The 19,150-nt window shown below is 36.5% G+C and overlaps 1 protein-coding gene across 8 annotated transcripts in view; it reads right to left on the reverse strand.

The window, feature by feature from the left end:
- Window positions 1-19,150, reverse strand: part of PPP6R3 (protein phosphatase 6 regulatory subunit 3) — a 58,141-nt gene that overhangs the window by 14,219 nt on the left and 24,772 nt on the right. For 4 of the 8 annotated variants that reach the window (XR_008431572.1, XM_053946198.1, XM_053946199.1 and 1 more), the window contains 13 exons: window positions 14,185-14,417; window positions 13,032-13,218; window positions 12,101-12,238; window positions 11,500-11,565; window positions 10,471-10,583; window positions 9,898-10,011; window positions 9,098-9,227; window positions 7,870-8,022; window positions 5,814-5,963; window positions 5,257-5,321; window positions 3,165-3,280; window positions 2,688-2,773; window positions 1,413-1,499 (listed from right to left, as the gene is read on the reverse strand). Coding sequence is in view for 7 of the 8 variants with exons in the window: in XM_053946198.1 (XP_053802173.1) it covers window positions 1,413-1,499; window positions 2,688-2,773; window positions 3,165-3,280; window positions 5,257-5,321; window positions 5,814-5,963; window positions 7,870-8,022; window positions 9,098-9,227; window positions 9,898-10,011; window positions 10,471-10,583; window positions 11,500-11,565; window positions 12,101-12,238; window positions 13,032-13,218; window positions 14,185-14,417 (1,638 nt within the window). In the remaining variant the exon portion in view is untranslated. Of the gene's footprint in view, window positions 1-1,412; window positions 1,500-2,687; window positions 2,774-3,164; window positions 3,281-5,256; window positions 5,322-5,813; window positions 5,964-7,869; window positions 8,023-9,097; window positions 9,228-9,897; window positions 10,012-10,470; window positions 10,584-11,499; window positions 11,566-12,100; window positions 12,239-13,031; window positions 13,219-14,184; window positions 14,418-16,402; window positions 16,531-19,150 lie in introns of those variants that run through there. The other 4 variants (XM_053946202.1, XM_053946201.1, XM_053946203.1 and 1 more) reach the window with 2 other exon arrangements.

Here is a 19,150-nt window from a genome sequence, read left to right on the forward strand (position 1 = left end):
TACTGACTTGACAGCCAATCTAAGAGCTTTCAATAAAGAAGCTGAATCTGTTAACATTCACCAGCACCTTTCCAAATGCACCCCAAAGAAGTAGAGAAACAACACTATATAAAAGAAAAAGCTGTCTTTGCTCAAAATAACATGAAATTGTAAGTAGTAAGAACCAGAAAAGAAAACTATATATAGATACTAAAGCACAGTGGCACATTTATTATGCAGATATCACTAGCAAAATCAGTCTCAGGTACACACACCAGCAGCATCTATTAAATATTAGAAGAATGAAACCATTGAACATTTTACATCTCAGTGCAGTGTCACTGACACAACTGTGCTGGTTTTTTAAATAAAGATGAGTGTCAGCTGCTAGCAGATCGGTATGTACACTAAGGTACATGTGGGCATCACCGATCCCTAACAATAGCCTTTGTCTCTTATTTCTCAGGACTACCATTAAATTATAAATTACTATACATCCCCTAGGGACTTTTAGTAACATTATTTCCATGTGTAAAGTCAGCCAACACTAAGATATTCTAGGAAGTAAAGCTGTCATGTCAACTCTTTGTTTCTTGCCTAGGTAGCTGAGAGGACACAGTATGGTGGTAAAGTTGAACAAAGTGAATATGGAAAGAAAACAAAAGAACGATCAAAAAACCCCAAGTTTAGATCAAGGCATTACGAAAATTGAAGGAAAAGGAAAAAATATATAAAAGGAGGAGGTATACAGCAAGACAAACTTGAAAGAAGCAGCACTGGACCATCTGCATTTCTCCAGATTAACTACCTGGAACTGCTGGGATTGCCTAGGCACAGCAGGTCACTAAGGGGATGCATGAAAAGCACAGAGATATTAGAAGATCTTACTTTCTCACTAAAGCTGCTAAAGATAGCACCCAACTTATCAAGTTTTTGTACAGGTGCACCTTATAGGTACAAAAGCACTTAATCAGATAAAAATGCATCAGATTCTTTAAGATTGAGCCACCACCCACAATTCAAACTTAGACAAGCAATTACTTATTATAAAAACTATAGAAAATGCATAAAATACCAAAGCCAGTATTAGATTAGGTAGTTACTACACACTTGTTAGTGTGATCTGAAAGATTTTGGTTAGTAACCCCGGCAAATAATGCATCTAAAGCATCTGATTCCATCTAAGTGATCTAGTGGCAATCTTGTGCCACATGGCTCCCACTCCTTCACTACCAGCAGAAGAATTCAAAGAGATGCTTATGAGTCTGGTAAGACACAGTTGTGTGCATGCACACATGCCTAGGTTTTAATTTAAACTTTCTAGATTTATATTTGCTTGTGAGAGAAAATAGAAGTTCCACTGCTTCTTAAAAAATTACTTAATTTACTTTTACAGAAAGAGCAACTTAAGCTGTTAAAAGAATTCAACTCACCTGCTGCAAAGAAGAATCCTGTGAGAAGCCAGTTTCTTTAAAGTCTACTTCATCATCACTGGAAGAATGAATGTGGCAGGTAGTAACCTAGACAAATAAATGGCATCATTGGCATAGTATATAATGTATTTGTTTGTTTCAGATAAAAGAAATTGTTTTAATGCTTTGTCTTTTTATCCTACTCAAAACTGCGGAATTTGGAGATAAGTTTTCAATTAAGTTTTACTGTTACTACAACAAGTACCTCCAAGCACATGATTATGTATCTAAAGAGCCAATTAGTGCCATATTTTATAAGCTTAAAATTCTTCCTCTTTACATGATCCTTCTTTTGCTCTTGACCAAGACATAGTTTCTACCAAGAGGAAAAATAACATTCATCTGCAACTACACAATTCTTTGCATTCACAGGCTCAAGAAAAACTGCCTTATGTAGATCTTTTGGACCTGTTCACAACTTGCACCATTTCAGATGAATTTCTTATTGCTTCTATTGACACCTGTTAACATCACACTCCAGTTATTTATGTTGAAATAGCAAATTCAACAATTAATTATAGTCCAAATAACAGAAGACTAGCAAAAGTTAATGAAGCCACATGCAAAGCACACATTCCTAGAGAAGTCAGGTAAAATAAAATTCACAGATTGGTCTGTTGACATCAGAAACCGCCTCTGCTTATTAAAGTCTCCAAGTGATTACTCTTAGACTGTATTTTTAAGATGATTACACAAACCTCTTCTACTTAAGTGTTTTTCCAAAAGTGTAACCGCTACAACTGCATGCAGAAGAAATGTGGCAGGTGCACAACAATAAGCAAAGTTAATTAAGCAAGGTCAGAAACACAGGCAGTGGAATACAGGTAGCAGTCTTCTGTTAAGCTTGTACTGGGTCATTTACAACCTGTAGAGAAAGCAATCAACACCAGCACCTGCACTTTTAGTTTGTACTCTCAAGCACACTGGAGTTTTCAAGGACTTCCAACCTCGAAGAGGTAAAGAAATCCTCCTCCTTACAGATTGCCTGGGATTAGCTACACTAGGTAATGAGCCAGTTAGCTATTACAAGTTGATCATCTGCATTATGCCTGCACAAATATTAACAATATGGCTTTCGTTGAAAAGTAAACTAAAGAATTATCAGTTCCGTAACTCAGCAACTAGGGGACTCCTTAAAAGTACACTGGGTTTTGGAAGACTGACAGTGCTGCTGACGGAAATAAACTGTTCAAGTAAAGCAGCAGCAATTTTCATACCTTACCCATCACTACTTACCAGATCCACTGTATTCCTCTTGTTGGTTTCTCCTAAAGAGCTTGTGCAGAATGTTTCCCATCGCTCTCTCACCTCCTCTGGAAGCTCTACAACAGGAAACAAAACACCAAACCAATTAGAAACTATCAACAATGAAACATCACTTAATTTTCAAATATTTTTTTCTGCTCTACCAAAAATACTGGTAAGAAAATATACATCCTCCTAAATCCATAAATGTAACTTCATCCAGCATACAAGTCCAAATTAAGCAGGTCAGCATCTCTTTGCATCTATTTCAGGGAGCTTTAACACTGTTTTAAATGAAAATACTTAAGCATTTATTTAAGGATGACTGCTTTAAATTGGATATTTCAGAAGTAATCCAGTTATTTTCTTCTTTAATCCAACAGCTGCCTTCTAATTTAAGTTTGCTTAATATCCTCAGCATTTGATAATGAAAGCCCTGAAGATAAAGTTAGGACCATGAATTAATACCTTTGATGAGCTGCTGGACTAGTGCACTGTTTGGCCCCTTATCTGTACTGTGCACAATGCAGTTTGCTATCCTTGTCAGGTGACCCATGTAGCCATGCCTTCTTCCTCCTTCAGCCCTGCAAGAGACCAAGAGTTCATGTGCTGCACTCAGAGCAACTCTGATACCATATGTTGGTGTAGAACACTGCCAAAGTCAAGATGGTACACAAGACAATGAACTGGGGTTCTTAAGTTGGAGTTGCATCCTAAAACCACAGGTTCACAAAAATATGTAAAAATGTAAGGTATCAACTGGTTTGACTTCACTGAGCCAGTTTAAGTGATTTAACAAGCACATAAAGTACCAAGAAGGATGTACAAGTGTTTGTACTGCTTTTGTGTGTTTGCAGAAAGCAAAATGCACAGCATTAGCAAAATAATGACAGAATTAGCAAGACCCCCTCACCCAGCTAGACAAACCTCCCATGACTGAAATCGTTGTAAAGTGGCAGCAGCTCATGAAGTACCTTATGTTATGCAAATACAGATCACATTATTTTATTTTCCACCATTATTGTCTAACATATGAGGTAACTGAAATTATGATATGTCTATTCAAGATATCATGAATAAACTATCGCAGTGTTTACAGCTTGCTTAAGTAACAAGCACATTCAAAATAAGCAGCACATAACAGCAAAGGTTATAGTTTCTAATACAGGATATGACACAGAGTGCTTCTATTTAACAAACTAGACTGACTTGACATTGCCTTGCCAGAAAGACTGGAATACAACTGTATCTTTTGTTAGCAAATGCTTATTAATCCCAATGAACCAAACAACTTTTACTATGTCAGATTTTCACTAGCAGAACGCAGTCACCCTTAAGCTTCTGGAGCTGCTTGAAATAACGTTAAGTGACAGAATACAAAGGGACTAAAAAAATACCCATTTCCTGAAACAGCTAAGCTAAAAGTACCCTTAAAGATTTACCTTTTACAGCTGGAGACACACCTCTACAAAACTGGATAAAGAAATGAATTCATTACAAGTCTGTTTCCAGATAAAAGCACTACCTAAGGTTTGAAACACTATTTTCTTCATTAGTATTCCCAAATGTGAGACTAAATATTTAATTAAATCATTCATATGGTAAGTGCTGGATCAAGAACAGTCTTATCCAAGTAAAACTTTTAAGTTTTAGGTTGGAATTACAGAGAAAACTTCATATTTCTCTCCTACGAGAACCTAATGGCCAGTAAAGCTGGCGATTCTCTATAACCTCAGGAGAATTGATATAAAATGGAAGACTTTCAGGAGAGCATGTTTTCTACAGTTAAATTTAGTGCATTCCTTTTTCTATTTTCCCCCACTCCCCTTCACCATCCTTATTTCCAGGTCAGTTACATTAACTATATATTTACTATCTGATTCACTTCAGATACAAATGTTTTGGGGAGTGGAACAGCCTCAACATTCCACTGAACCAGCAGCACTACCCCAGCTAGTCAATTCAATATTTTGACAGGTCAGAACTAACATTTACTGTTCAGTACCTCCAGAACTAAAATTATTTGGCCTTCGTGAGAACATTTTACCACCTCAGGTGACAAGTGCAGATTTTTTTCTCCTGCTACAAAAACAGTTTCAGGCCATATTAGCTACTTGAAGCTTACATTCTTTCAAACACAAAATTTTAGAAGGTATTCTATTGCTGAGGAATTAGCTTTTACTATTTAGGAGTCTGATGCTCCCCAGTATGTGATATGCTTTGATGTGTTCACAAGTAATTCCCAGCTGCTTACTGGGGAGAAGTATCTCCTGTCTCCTTAAGACTTACAGTATGCTTATTTCTTACTGGACCGTGGGTAAACTGTAAAGATCATAGTAATATCTTATATATGGCAAGAATGACAACTCTTGTGCTCCCAAAAGGCCAGAGGAAGAAGAATTAGAATGCTACCAAAAAGTACAAAAGAAAGCTTTAACCCAAATATTAACATACAAGGATTTTGGAAGTGGCTACATCACTTCAGAATTGGTTACACATTCATTTCACAACTCAAGTCTGATTTAGACAATTCCAGGGAATGAAGAAACGAATTACTCACTGTTTCTTTTCATTCATCTCCCATGCTTCAAGTATTCTTTCTATTAATTGGCACTTAAGGAAGAGCTGTCAAAAAAGCAATAGATGGTTAGTAGTAGTAAAATGGAACACTATTTATGCATTTTACAGTGGATACTAAAGTCTGCAAGACTATTAATTTCAAGTTCAGGATCTATACTTTCATTAAAGGGTTGAAAGTCCACTAGTCAGATCACAACCAGAAACTAAAGCTAAACCTGTATTAATTCTACTCTGCTTTCTAAGTGCTGAGTTGTTGGAGTAGCATAAAGGTACTGAAATAGCGATTTTAAGCCTTAAAAATAGGAAGAACTTCAGGGGAAATAAATACTTACAGCTCTTCACCATGCTCACTATGGAGCAACAAAAAAAATCTACTCTATGGCAGTTTCAGGTTTAACACCCTGAACTAACATTTTAAGTAAAACCAGAAAGACACTCTTTTTCATTCTATACATTAAGTAGAAAGGGGTGTAACTTTATGTAAAATTAACTGCATGGAAACGGGAAAATTCGGGAGACTCACAAAACACAACTTACATGTTTCAGTAAGAGATTGTCCCCACTGGAATCCTGATCTGTAATTGTACCATTTCCCGTGTTTTCAAGAGGACTTGCAAGAATCAATGCAATACAGATTTCTACTTGAGTATGCAAAAAGTTATTCCATGTATACTTAAAAAACATGTCCTGAAAAACAAATTCACCAAGGTTTACACAAACCAAGATCTTTTCATTAAACATAACCAACAGTCTCACCCACCTAATCATCTGAACGACTACACTGGAAGAAATCTTAAGTTTTACACTAAGTATTTTTGTACAAGAGAAAATTTGTGACCCACAAAAGCAGTAATTTTTGCTGGTTTTGTGAGTCACAAATACTTGCCATTTTCTGAATGCAAGGAATACTATACTGGATCAGAACAAGAATGCAACTACTGGACTTATTGCAGGGGTGGCAAGTAATGCAGTTTCAGACTATGAAGACAGGGAGAAGTAATGTCCCCTACTTACATTCCTTCTGCCAGCTGCAGCCCAGAAAGTCCCACAGTCAGAAGTGTTATTTATGACTTTAGAAGTCCTTGACTTTGAGTTCACTTAACTTCCTAGTATCTATAATACCCTTCTATAAATGTGCTCCTTGCTTCAGTGAGATTCCTTATGAAATTGTATCTGTTTCAAACTCATCATCCCGTACCTCAGATAATCTAGAAGCAGTTTAACATTATTAACAAAGTACAAGACAAATACTGAGGTTGAAATACAATAAACAGCTTCCATTTAGTCAAGATCCTGCTTCTCCACATTTTTTCTCTTAAACACAAGTAAGACTTTTGTCAAGCCTAGTTATTTTAGGCTACTCACTGCAAAATTCAAATGACTGCTGATCACTGGTAAATCACTGGTAAAATGTAGTGAGTTCTGGAAATACATGCAGTGATTAGAACAGTATTGAATAATTTTAGTCTCATTCAAAGTACAGCGAAAGGTCTTCAATCTATCTTCAGTCCTCCTAAACTAATGACAATCGCCCATAACTTTTCTGAAGTCAAGTCTGCTCAGTAAAACGTGCTCTTTCAGCAAACAGCATGAAGCACTGAGGTTGCTATGGCTACAATTACTTTTTTCTTATTTAAAACCTGCAACAGGAAAGTGTGTTCAAACCCCACTGAACAGAGTTCACAAAATAATCTATTTACAAGAATATGCAAGCATTCATAGTATGTATGCTTCCTTAGACAATGGACCTAGGAAAAACTGCAGCTACACTGAAGTCAGCTATTTGTATAAAAGTTAGTACCTGTCTGCAAACCCAATTGTGAAGAAAATTTGAGATGAAAACATTTCAAACACGCTGTATTAATCGCATACAGGAAAAAGGGGATTTGGACTAAAATCAGGAAGAGAAGGTATTTACACTTTAAGCTTGCACCTGCCAACTTAGAAGCTTACATATTGTTATTCAGTAACTACCTTAAGTTCTATATTATTTCAAGTTACTTTTTAATCAACCAGCATTTGGATTTCTTGGGTGAACCAAAACACAAAATACATCTGCTATAGTGGAAGTATCAAGTGGGAAGTACTCAAAGTACATGTTCACAGCAGCAAAGAGCAATGAGTTAGGTAACTGAGTTTGTTGTACACCACCTAGCTTTGAAGTTTGAAGGAGTACAAGCTACCAAAAATAACTGTTCCTTTACAGGACACTGCTGAGATACCTTTCCATAGGCCACATATTAAGCGAGAAAAAGGGGCTTTGAGGGAACAACTTAGGGAAAAATTAAATAGCAATGAAGCCTTGAGCATGGCTGAAAACTCAAGAACATCCAGTTGAAAATAAGCTCATTAAGAAAACCACTTCACGTATTTATGAAGGTGTAGCAATAAGAACCATTCAACTGGTCAGAAGAAAACACTTCCCTCAGACAGATTAACAGTAAAATCCAATATTAAAAGTTCTTAAACCAAGCAACAGACATCACAATACAAAGGTGCTGAAAAGTTAGGCTGGAAAATTATCTGCAGAGTCAGAAAAAGCAGACAAGATCTCAACAGCAATCAAAAAATGAAGACAGCATAAAGTTCTTACCAGTATGACTCCTATGCTGTTAAGTTCTATAAGCTCCTGATTCACACTGCTTGTATTTGTCTGTAAAAGGCTAGATATTAATCTAATCACATTTAAACGTGTGTTTCCTACAGGTGGATCCAGTACACCCCAGGTTGTCTTCATGACACTTTTCTGAAAAAGAAAAAAGTTTAATACATAAACCCATAAAAATATCTTTTAAAAATTCAACTTATTATTTCTACATACAATAACTGAGTAGTGCTTAAAAATAGATACATTTAGTCCTTGAGCAACTGTCTTACCTTCATCCTACAAAACCCCCCTATTTTTAATTCCAAATACTGTAGCTTATTTTAATTCCACAGACAGGAAGCACTAAAATCAGTCACATGAAAGCTACAACTTAGTAAAAAAATTATTGCTAACTACAGACAGGATCTCAAAGTAGATGAAGTCTACTCAACCTTGACAGGAATTACGATATAGTTCCTCAGCAATAATTCTCATTCAATCCAGCTATTCTACATTACTACAATGTACAAGAACAGTTAGGTGGACAGTCTAGATATATTATAATGCCTCAGCAACCCTAATTTCATATATTTAAAAACAATTTCACGTTCATTTTTCTGTTAAAATCTGCAGCACCCAGTTCAGGGTGCACTACTCCAGCTGAAATTCTGCCAGTGAAAATGTGAAAATGAATCGCAGGTAAACCCCCCTATTTATACTTTTTTTTCATCTTTGGCAAGCACATGACAGAGGTAAGTTTATTAATCAGTTAAAAAGCCCAAGGAATTTAACATGCCTAGGGTGCAGAGATGTGTCATGGAGCTAATCTACTTGGGTCCTAGGAAAGTCAAGAGAAATGCACAAGCCTCATGTGGGCCATTCCAAAATTCCAAACAACTGCAGCATCTATAGTGCGTATTTCCTATCCAGACTGGATTTCCAAACACAAAATCCTCCCTTGAGAATATATAGCAAATCTCTTTTTGTTGTGTTTAGAAAGGAGTAATTGCTCCAAGGTTACTTTGCTAATTAAACCAAGTTTGTGCTGGAAAAGCACAAAGCATTGCTGTTCATTATTACTGTTTGCCTGAGCCAAAGCTCACAACAGGCTAGGAAGTAGCCTGGGTGCCTGCCTGAAAGTTGTCAGATTGGGTCTTGTTTATTATAATCTGCCTAAAACAGACACATGGTGAGTTCTGCTTCAATTAATTTGTTAACACAAGATTTCACTTACTTTCGGAGGCTCAAGTAGGAGCTCATGGAAGGATGAAAGTCGTGCTTTTATGGCTTCTAAAACACTTTTGTTGACAGAACATGTGGAATTGCTCATGCCTGGAGGACAGATCTCTATATGACCTTCAAATCTAAAATGCACATAAGCAGAATTTGGTAATTAGTACCAAAACTAGTTGTAAAACATCTCTGAGGTATGTAACAGTTCTGAAAGGATGTGAAAATAACGAAGAGGCAAAAAATGCAAAAACCTAGGGTTACACACAGATAAAAATTAAGTTTGGCATAATGGTTGAACAAGAGATTTTCCCAAACACTAGCCCTGATATTTCTAGGTTTATTGTGCTTGAAATCCCCAAAATAGTTTTGAGATTAAAAACTACATTTTAATTTGTTTTATTGAAGCAGCTGAAGAGCTTCATTTGTCTATCTGAAATGACGTAAGTTGAATGTACCAGAGAGATCTGTTCAGCAGTTTCTCCAAATTAAGTTGCAATAATATTACACATAACTTTTAAAAAGTCAATATTCAGTCACTGCACTATACTTATTTATTCTATTCCCTGTATCCAGAAACAAACTGATGAAATGTATTTAGTCTGATCTGTCTATTGGTACTCACACTAGATAAAGCTGCAAAAAGACCAGTCATTTCGTGAAAGTGCAGCAATGCCAACCACACTCACCTGATTTGCATTTTTACTCCTTCAGCTACAACAGGTCACAGAAATGGTTTGGTCTCAAGCACAAGGAAGGCATTTGCTACTGCAGGCATAAACTGAGTGAAATAATAACACTTACGTCTGTCGTCTTGTCTCAAGTAAGGTCAAGAGGATTTGGATTGCACTGACAATTGCAGATTCATTTTTTTCTTTATGAAAAACATTAGACAGAAGCTGCTCTATTATTTCTTGTCTGAAAAAGAAAAGTATTGGTAACAGATGAAACCACTTCAGGACAGCTGTTAGCAGAAGTAACTACTATTTGCCCACATAAAAAAAGGGAAAATGGAATACAGAATCTTTTCTGGCAGAAACATTCACTTAGATTAACTTAAGTAACAGAACAAAGCTCAAGTTTCCCATATTTAGTCTGCATGGTATCAAGCTGACCTCCACACATAAGGTATCATTCAATTGGGCAGCACAGGAAATAATTTAGTGAGACAACTTCTCTCCCACATTCCTCACTAGAAAATCTTCCAGGTGTCCTCTGCTTACTTGCCAAGTTATTTTTCACTGCACAAACAGAAGACAGGCAGTCAAGAAAATTAACCTAAAAAGAGCTTGCCATTTCTGAAGGTTTTCAAGGTCAAAAGTTAAAAACTAGTTTCTTATGAAGTGAGAATAAAATTAAAAATTCAAACCAACTTACTTCTCTAAACTTGCAAGCAGTGGATCTGGTTCTGAACAGTTATGTACTTGTAGCATCTGGTCTCTGCTTAGACGAATAATTTCACAGAGTGACTGTGATGCATTTGAATGCCTCTGAAACAGAAAAACAGCACTTTGCACTACAAGAATAATAACATGCTAGATGCTAATTCTTCAGTTAAAAAAGGTGAAAGTTTCAACATGAACAAGAACTCTCCTACTCAAAAAACATTCAGGCAGTAGCTTTATGCCTTAACTAACCTTTAACAAAAAAAAAAAACCAAAAAAAAAAAAAAAACCAAAAAAAAAAAAACCCAAAAAAAACAACCCAACAAAAAAAAACCTTGAAGCACGTGGCAAGAATTTATTTCCAACATTAAGGTGGCAAAACATGAGAGCTGAATCTTCCAACAACTCCAAGTATGCCTAAGGCAGGGAGGTGAACAAAACCACATAACCTTTCTCAAATAACCACACTTAATACAGAAATTAACTTACTGAAAAAAGCAAGCAGAAAACAGTAAAACTAAGAGTTCTAACACCATGTTGTACAGCTGAACAGATAGACCCAGGAGAGTACCACTGATGCCTTAAGTTTTAGCTTTTCTATTTTTCAGATCCTGTACTGCACTAGTGTGTAAGTGAACTTCATATAGTGTTAGCAAGCTCTCTTCACAGTTTAGTCAGACAAAATCCTTCCAGGCCTGAGAACCAAGGTCACCATCACAGCCTGAGGCCTGAAAAGTATCAACAAAAGTAAATCGAGGGGAGAAGCAAACCAGGGCAGCATAACTTCATTATCTCAAGCTATAATTGGACAATTAACCTCTGATATGCAAATAGACCAAACTTACATCTGTCTGAGAAAACTCATGACCGCCATCCACCTTGGGTGTAGCCTCTGCAGGGCTCCTGCACTGCCCAAGGTGTATCTGTTAAAGGCCTTGAATAAACACCCACTTTATTCTCTAACTCTGTCTAGCCTCTGCGCTAGGTAGCCAGTCCAAGACATCATCAGACCAATACTTACATCTTCGTCTTGAGATGGGTGTACGATTTCTACAAGCCGCTGGATAATTCTCTCCTCATTCAGCCACTGTAAAAATGTTTGTGGATGTTAATATGAATTTTTCCCAAGTGGATTAATTAAATGTACTCATGAAATTGAAAGTAGCCTTTGGACAACTGCCACAAGTCATAATGTCAATACTTCTAATAAGGATTAACAATACTTCAGAACAAAAAGAAGTAAAATCAGCATTTCTGAGCCACAGTAAAAAAGAAAATCTTAGGTTAACTTCAAAAAACTTTGATGCCAAGGTGTGCTTGGTAAGGTTCAAAACAATTTTAAAATTGCATCTGCAGGTGTAAGTTAGATACCAAAGACTGGGGAAGAGACCAGCCACTCGGGTTCTAAGTTGTCCCCATCAGCAGTGGGGTTTCACTGGAAAAATACTGGCAGCTCAGAAAAAAAAAAAACAAAACCAAGAACAAACAAACAAACAAAAAACACAAACCCCCACACATCTAATTTCAGCATATTCAAGAAATAAACTTAGTAAAGCCAGCAGAAGTTAAGTCAGCTTAGAGTTCACACATGTCAAACCAAAGGTCTGCAATATTTTACTTACATTTAGCACTTCTTGCCGGGGCTGTGGAGGTTCTATGCAAGTCAGTAGCCTGAGCAACAAGTCCATGATAGCAGAGGTCCCTATGTGCTTAACAATGAGGTCTACAAAATCATGCTTCCTCTTTAAAAAATCTACAATCTGGAAATGAAAAAGTAAGCTTATATTTGCTTCATGTATTTTACATGATAAATTACACCAGTCACTTTCCATTTCATTCTCCTATCAAAAATAGACAAGAATTTCTTAAATTTCTGCCACTTAAAGCCTGCAGTGCAAAACAAGATAAAACCCAGGCACAGGGCAGATCCATACTACAGGCAGTGTGTCCTGGGTCTCCTTTCAAACCCAACTGGCTGACCATAACCTACTTATAATCCAAAGCAGAGTCAGGTTTTCTTTTTGATATGAATCAGTCTCATCTCTGCTTAGTGGGCAAAGCTCAACACAGCAAAACTCTTAATACAAACAGTATCTCAGGTTTGAGAGTCAAGTCATTGCATCTGTTTGCAGTATTGGACCACATACACTGAGCACAAGAGCATTTCTGAGCAAGGACTCCAAATGTTTCTCTCCTTGTTCTAAATAATTCTTCACACCAAGTCAGGACCACTATCACTGATTCAAGTCATTTACATTTGCTTTTAACAGCAATAAATGCAAATATGATCATATAAAACAGAGCTAAGGCAAAAGGTAGGCACTCAAACATTCACTGCATAAATAGCTCAGGCAAATCTGAATCAAATACATCTATTCATCCAAGTGTATTTTTTTAATCGTGTGCATAATGAAAAGGTGTCTTCAGCTAGGGTGGAACCTGAATGCTCTCTTTTGACTCTGCTGCTATCCCTCAATTGTGTATCTTAAAGCAGAATTGCTGAGTTCCACAGCTTTATTAGAGCACTTGTAAAATAGGTGAGTTTACAGTTACCTGTTCTGGTTTTCTGCTGATAAGAATACTTAACACCTTGCTGAAGAAACTGGCCAGGAGGGGGTTTAGAGGAGATTCATTTAAGAGGAAGCTGTACAGTTTCAGGAGTAAGGATTCTTCTTCTCCCAACCTATCATTGATCTGTGAGACATCTGATGTAAGCAGCTCACATGATATGTTTGGGTATCTGGGGAAAAGAAAAAATTTTCCATCACTCATACATCAGAACTCTCATACTTCCACCTCTGAATTCAGAACCTGGTAATGCATCTGATTAAATTTTCAAGCAGGGGTGGTTTACACTAAAGTAGCAAACTAACACAAAGTAATAAAACTGCACATTCAGCCTATAAGCTCTGTTTTCATTTAAGAAGGGCACTACTTCAATCTTCAGTAGCAACAGAACACTTTCTGAAAAAGGAGATAGAAAGCTTTCATTTCAAGATCTATTGTTAAATCTATCTCTTCAAGTACTGACTTCTAATTTGCTTCAATTTCCAACTCTACTAGAAACAGGAGGCTTGGTTTTTCAGAAACGGTGAAGTTCTGCAGCTAAGAGTGTAACTTATTTCACATTATTTTAACACACCTTTTAAGAAAAAAAGCCCCTTTCTGTACAGACAACACTAAAATAGGCCAAAAGCAGTAGAAGTGCTTTTCTACAAATCTCTAGACGGATTTTGAGCTTGAACCTTCTCAGTAAGCCAGAAGTCATGGCCATACTCTGGAAAGAAAAGCATCAGCATCAAGACCTTAAGGACATTGTTCCAAGGAGTATCACAAATCTTCTAAAAGGTATCTTCAAAACATCTTACAAATCAACAAAACAAAGCTAACCATTCAGTTATACTACCCAAAAAGGGTTTTTCATTCAACTATTTTCTTAAACACAACTATAGGAAACTTAATATGAGTCCTGGTTGAACCTTTTTTAGCAACTCCTTTGGACATGAACTGGTTTTGAAAGCATTTGTGGATAAGAAGCTTCCATTACTTATAAATTCTATGAAGCCTCTTGAAAACATACTTAATCTCAAACACACCAGTACTGTACTATATACCAGCACACAGGGATTCACACTATCAAATTAAATAGACTTATTTAGTCCTCTTTCCATCTTCCAAATCTCCCCCACCCCAAAAGTTTTCCTACTTATATCGAATTTTTTCATCCATGTCTTGAGGTGGCTCTTCAATAATAAATGAAACTAAGTCTTCCAAACATTCTGACTTCAACAGAAACTCTATAAGTTTGCGATTCTGAGCCTTGCACTCCTGTAGAACATCCTCTTCATCCATCAATTCCTTCAGTGTTACATCTTCTCTCTCTAGAAGGGTATCTATGTGTGATGATGAATGGAGATCAAATTTCCAAAACATGCTGGTCTGTGTAAGAAGAATAGCAATATATTAGCAGTAGGCATTACTCTAACATCCAAAGGTAAGAGTTAGGCAGGGTTTTACTTATATGAGAGGAATGTACTGATTTCGCATTAAAGAAAAAGGTATGAAATTTGCTTTTCCCATTCCTTGTTTTTAATCTATGCATTGAGTCAGAGATTCAGAGCTATTTCCTCAGCAATTAATCGAGCTGGGTGAAGAGGAAATGGACAGAGAATAACTGCACTGAAATACCACCCCCACCATTGAAGAAAACATCTATAAAGGTAGAGGAATTAAAAGAATTTTATCTTGCAGGCAGCACACTTCAGAAAGCGGGAACTAATTTCAACACTATGCTAATTGTCCCTGCCTCCACAAACTTGACAGAGGAGGAATAGCAAAGGCCAAGATGTGTGACACGAACACGTCAAGGGCAGTGGCCCCAAGCCCTGAAACACTCCAAGAGGCTGTAACAGATCTGTAAGAATGAACAACTTCACCTTTTCCTATAAAATGCTTTGGCACCTCTATATTAATTCTGTTCCTCAAAGACACCTTTTGAACAGTTGCTACTGAGACAACTGCGCCATCAGAAAAAGAGTATTTCAGTCTACAATATATCCAATAAATTCTTGCTTTCACCTCTCATTAAGCTCCATACAAACACTTAATTTCCCTCCAGCCCTGAAAACAAGGCTTTCACATGACATTTGACCTCTGACACAATATTAACTGGGCTTAAATGAATGCAGATTTTAAGTGGACTGAAAAGAGATACTAGAATACAGTAAGAAAAACTTTCCTTTCCTTACAATTGAAAGCAGCAGTTTTGAGAAGCACACTTAAAGAAACACTCCTTTTGCTCCTTTAGTAAATAATTTCCAAATGTGAAAGATTAAATTAATATATTAGTTACTGCTGTGCATTAGCAATATCAGCTGTGAGGACATGTAGTTAAGGCAAGGAATTTCAGTGAACAGTATTATTTTAGCAAGGACATTTCTGTCAACTGTAGGCTGTATACAGGAGTAAGCTTAAAGGCAATAATCCAACTATGCTGTTATCATACACTCAAAACACCCCATAAATACAGAATAGAAATACCCAATGCTTTTTCAACTAAGAGGCAGCATGTAAGCTCTTCCAACTTGAAATTGATTCAGCATGCACACTACAGCTACTTAGAACAGCATTGTGCCAAATTTAGTAATTGAGCAGTTTGGAAACAGAAACAGCCTGAAGGATCTAGCAAAACCTTTGTGTGTACAATCTTTCCACTAGCAAGACTTTCAGTATTCAGCATAAATATTATAAAGCTTGGTATATTCACTTTCAAGACATTTTAATTGCTTTGAGGGTTTTAATTGTTGCTTTAACCACTACATACTGATCACCTTACTCTGCTTGACCTTTTTTCAGAAGTTGTAACATTCATAACTGGCCCTAGATTACACAGCTTTCTGTTTATAAAGTCATGGATTCAAATAAAATCAATCAGGCAATGTATAGATTTATTTGACTGCAGTACTGGTACTAATCTAACATCCCGTGCAAGTATTAAATTATTAGGAAGCAGAAAAAAACCTATTTTATACTAGAAGTATTAGTAAACTTTCAAGCAGGGTTTAACATACATGATCTTACAAATTAGCTTAAATCAACTTATACATTTATGAAAAACACTAGCTTGTGGGTAATGCAAGCTACACACAAACTTACTGTCAGGAAGTGAAAATAGTGCATTATTAAAGCCAGAGGATATTTTTGATTGGGATTTTTAAACCTCTAGAAAGTAGATCAAATCCCTCCCCTTGCCCCAATTAGTGAAAGTACCATGCTCATAAGTAACCACTCTCAATGCTAATTCAAGATGTAAATACCTCCATAGTGATTAATGCTCATTTCAGTAGCTTCAATGTATTTCTCAGTCAGTATTTTCAAGAGAAATTCAACAATGGAAAAGAGCAATAACAAAAAAAGAGGCGTACTACTGCAAACATGTTACTGCATTATTTCACAAACTGTCTCCCAGGCAAGCTCCTTTAGGGGCTGTTCCCTCAATATATCAGGTGCCGGCCACAGATTATTCCATCACTTCTTAACAGGAGCCCAGGTCCTTTGAAATAAGGAAAAATAAACAACATAAACTGTGCCAAAGGGAAAGTCAAGGAATCCTGAAGAGAAGAGAATTTTCTTAGGCATTATTACTGACAGTAATCTAGAATCAGCCTAGCATAGTTTAGATTGGAAGTTTTAAAATCAAAACATGTTACTACTATTTTTCTCAAAGCCTACTGTTCTACCCTCCCTCCCAAAATCTATTAATTCTGAAATTCTGTATCATCATCATGCTTTTTCAATTTTCAGTCCTATTAACAGCATCAGCATTAGGCCTTCTGTCCAAAACCCTCAAGTGTGCTCATTCCAAAACTTCACTTCCTGCAAATTTACAAAAAACTCAGTAGGTCAAATGGGTTGTATTACTCCCAATGTTACCTCACTTTCAGTCAGAGCAGAAAAAGACATCTGGACTTAATGCAAGATATAAAAGACTTCCAAACACGAGACATGCTCAAGATTATAAACTACAAAATAATCCAGGATGATGTAAAAACTCACATGTGGAAAGACAAAATATGTTAAAGTTGGTAAAGATGCTGCATGTATTTAACTGTCTTTGATAACATGTTCATTTTCTATAATCTCTGGAAGTTCCCAGTAAGCAAGACTGACATCCAATTCATTAAACAGTACTTAGAAAAGTTTACATGAACTTGCTGATGCACAACTTACGACAATTCAAGATCCTGAATGACATCTAATATCCGTAAAAATATTGGTTTGTTTTCTTAATATTGTTAACAGATTCTTCTCTGAATTAATGCTAAATAGCATTCCATGTAATAAATACTTAAATCTGAAAAGAAAAAAACAGTTCAACAAAGCAAAGAAAGCCTGCTTTCAATTGCTGCCATTCAGGTAACTGTAATTCTCACTTGTATTATGTGCAAAATGGAAGAAAAAGCTTAGAAATAATCCTTTCAGACCAAGAAGGAAAATGAAATCTTCCATCTGTTACAGGGAAAGAAAACCACACAGGTATTTTTAACAGTAACTCATCAGTGGATCTTTCTGGAGGTCAAGTGCTTAAGTGGCATTTCCATTAAAAAAAGTTGGTAATAGTTGTATCACAAAATCTCTCAGGTACCTTCAAGTGATGGTAGCTGTCACACGCCTTTCCTGAATAGCCATATTCCTGTTTTCAAGCTACCAGACTAAGATGTGAATTCCAGTCAGAGAAGCATATGGCTTTGGACAACGTCTCTTATACTGAACCTTCTACAAAACAGACTAACAAGTCTTTAAGGCATTCAGAAGTCTTTCCAGTAAATAATAAAACTACAGTAAGCTGTTCCTTTGAGTTGAACTTTTAAGCATCATACTTAGGTTAAACAAACATGAGAAAGGTGTTTTACACTGAGTTCCTTCCAACTCAGTACCTCAGATTTCCATATAAAAGTGAGTAGTGGCAGCTCCAAGCAAACATGGGCATCTAGACCAGTGTAAAAGGAAAACCAGAAGGATTTCAGTTGAAGGCTATTTACCTGATAACTACGTAGATGTTAAAGGCATATACACAGAGCTTTACTCAGGAACTTAACAGATTTTACTGCAATGCCCAGTTTCATTTTTCAAGCAAGTGTATCAGTATCAACCTGAAGATTCCTTAGTAAGTGAAATTCTGAGAAATGCTATATATAAAGTTGTAACAATTACTACATTATAAAGAACTCAGAATCTGACACTTTTCTTTGTGCACTACTGTGTTTTCTTACTATAGAATTCAAGTACACAGATGGAAAAGAAAATCAGTTACTTTTGCACCAACAAACACTTCCACAATTGAAACACATCTTAAGTGATGCAGCCTACTTCAGCAAAACAGGACTTATAATTTCTATGCAGCAACTAGCAAAAGCCAGCCTAGTTGTTGGATGCAAGGAGAGCAACCACCAAAGGAGTCCTTGATTTTAGTATGGTCTTGCACTTCTTAATGAAACAAGCATTTCCAATGCAAAGAATCCCTTGCATCCTAAAAACCAAGTAGGTAGGGAAGTTTAAGGAATAATAGAGTAACAGTGAAGATAATTTATTAAGCTTCTATCATGAAAAATTTTGGTAGGTTATCTTCTAATGCCTTTAAACACATTAAGAGATTTATTTCAAATGCCAAGCATGCCCTTCTGCCAGCTTCATATAACCTCACCTAGTTACTATCTAGGTATGTTTAGTGAGATTCCAGTTTAGGCCAGGAGGTCCCCTTCCTCCAATCAGTGGACAGTAATAAGACACTGTCCTAGCACTTATAAAGTGCTTATTTTGACACTGAAAGTGGACCATTTGTTCAAAACAAAACTAAGTATGAATGCATCTCTGAAAAAAATTTAGAGCCGAAGAGAATTACCAGTGAAAGAAAATAACAGAAGACACTCTAGCTGCTACTTTTTAAACTGCCTGTTGTACTCAGCAGAGCATCACCCACTGTAAACTTGCTGTCTACAACTGCCTGTCCTAACCTATTTGGAATAAATTTCTTTTCAATCAGAGCAGTGAGGTTCACTGAGTACTATTAGCTACAAAGATGTAAGTTGGTGTTCAAAATCCCTCGATTTAATTACACTGCTTTACAATTACACCCAGCAATCACAAAAAAAACTAGATGCAGTAATAAGCTT

The sequence above is a fragment of the Vidua chalybeata genome, chromosome 6 (genome assembly GCF_026979565.1).
Source record: "Vidua chalybeata isolate OUT-0048 chromosome 6, bVidCha1 merged haplotype, whole genome shotgun sequence".
Taxonomy (NCBI): domain Eukaryota; kingdom Metazoa; phylum Chordata; class Aves; order Passeriformes; family Viduidae; genus Vidua; species Vidua chalybeata.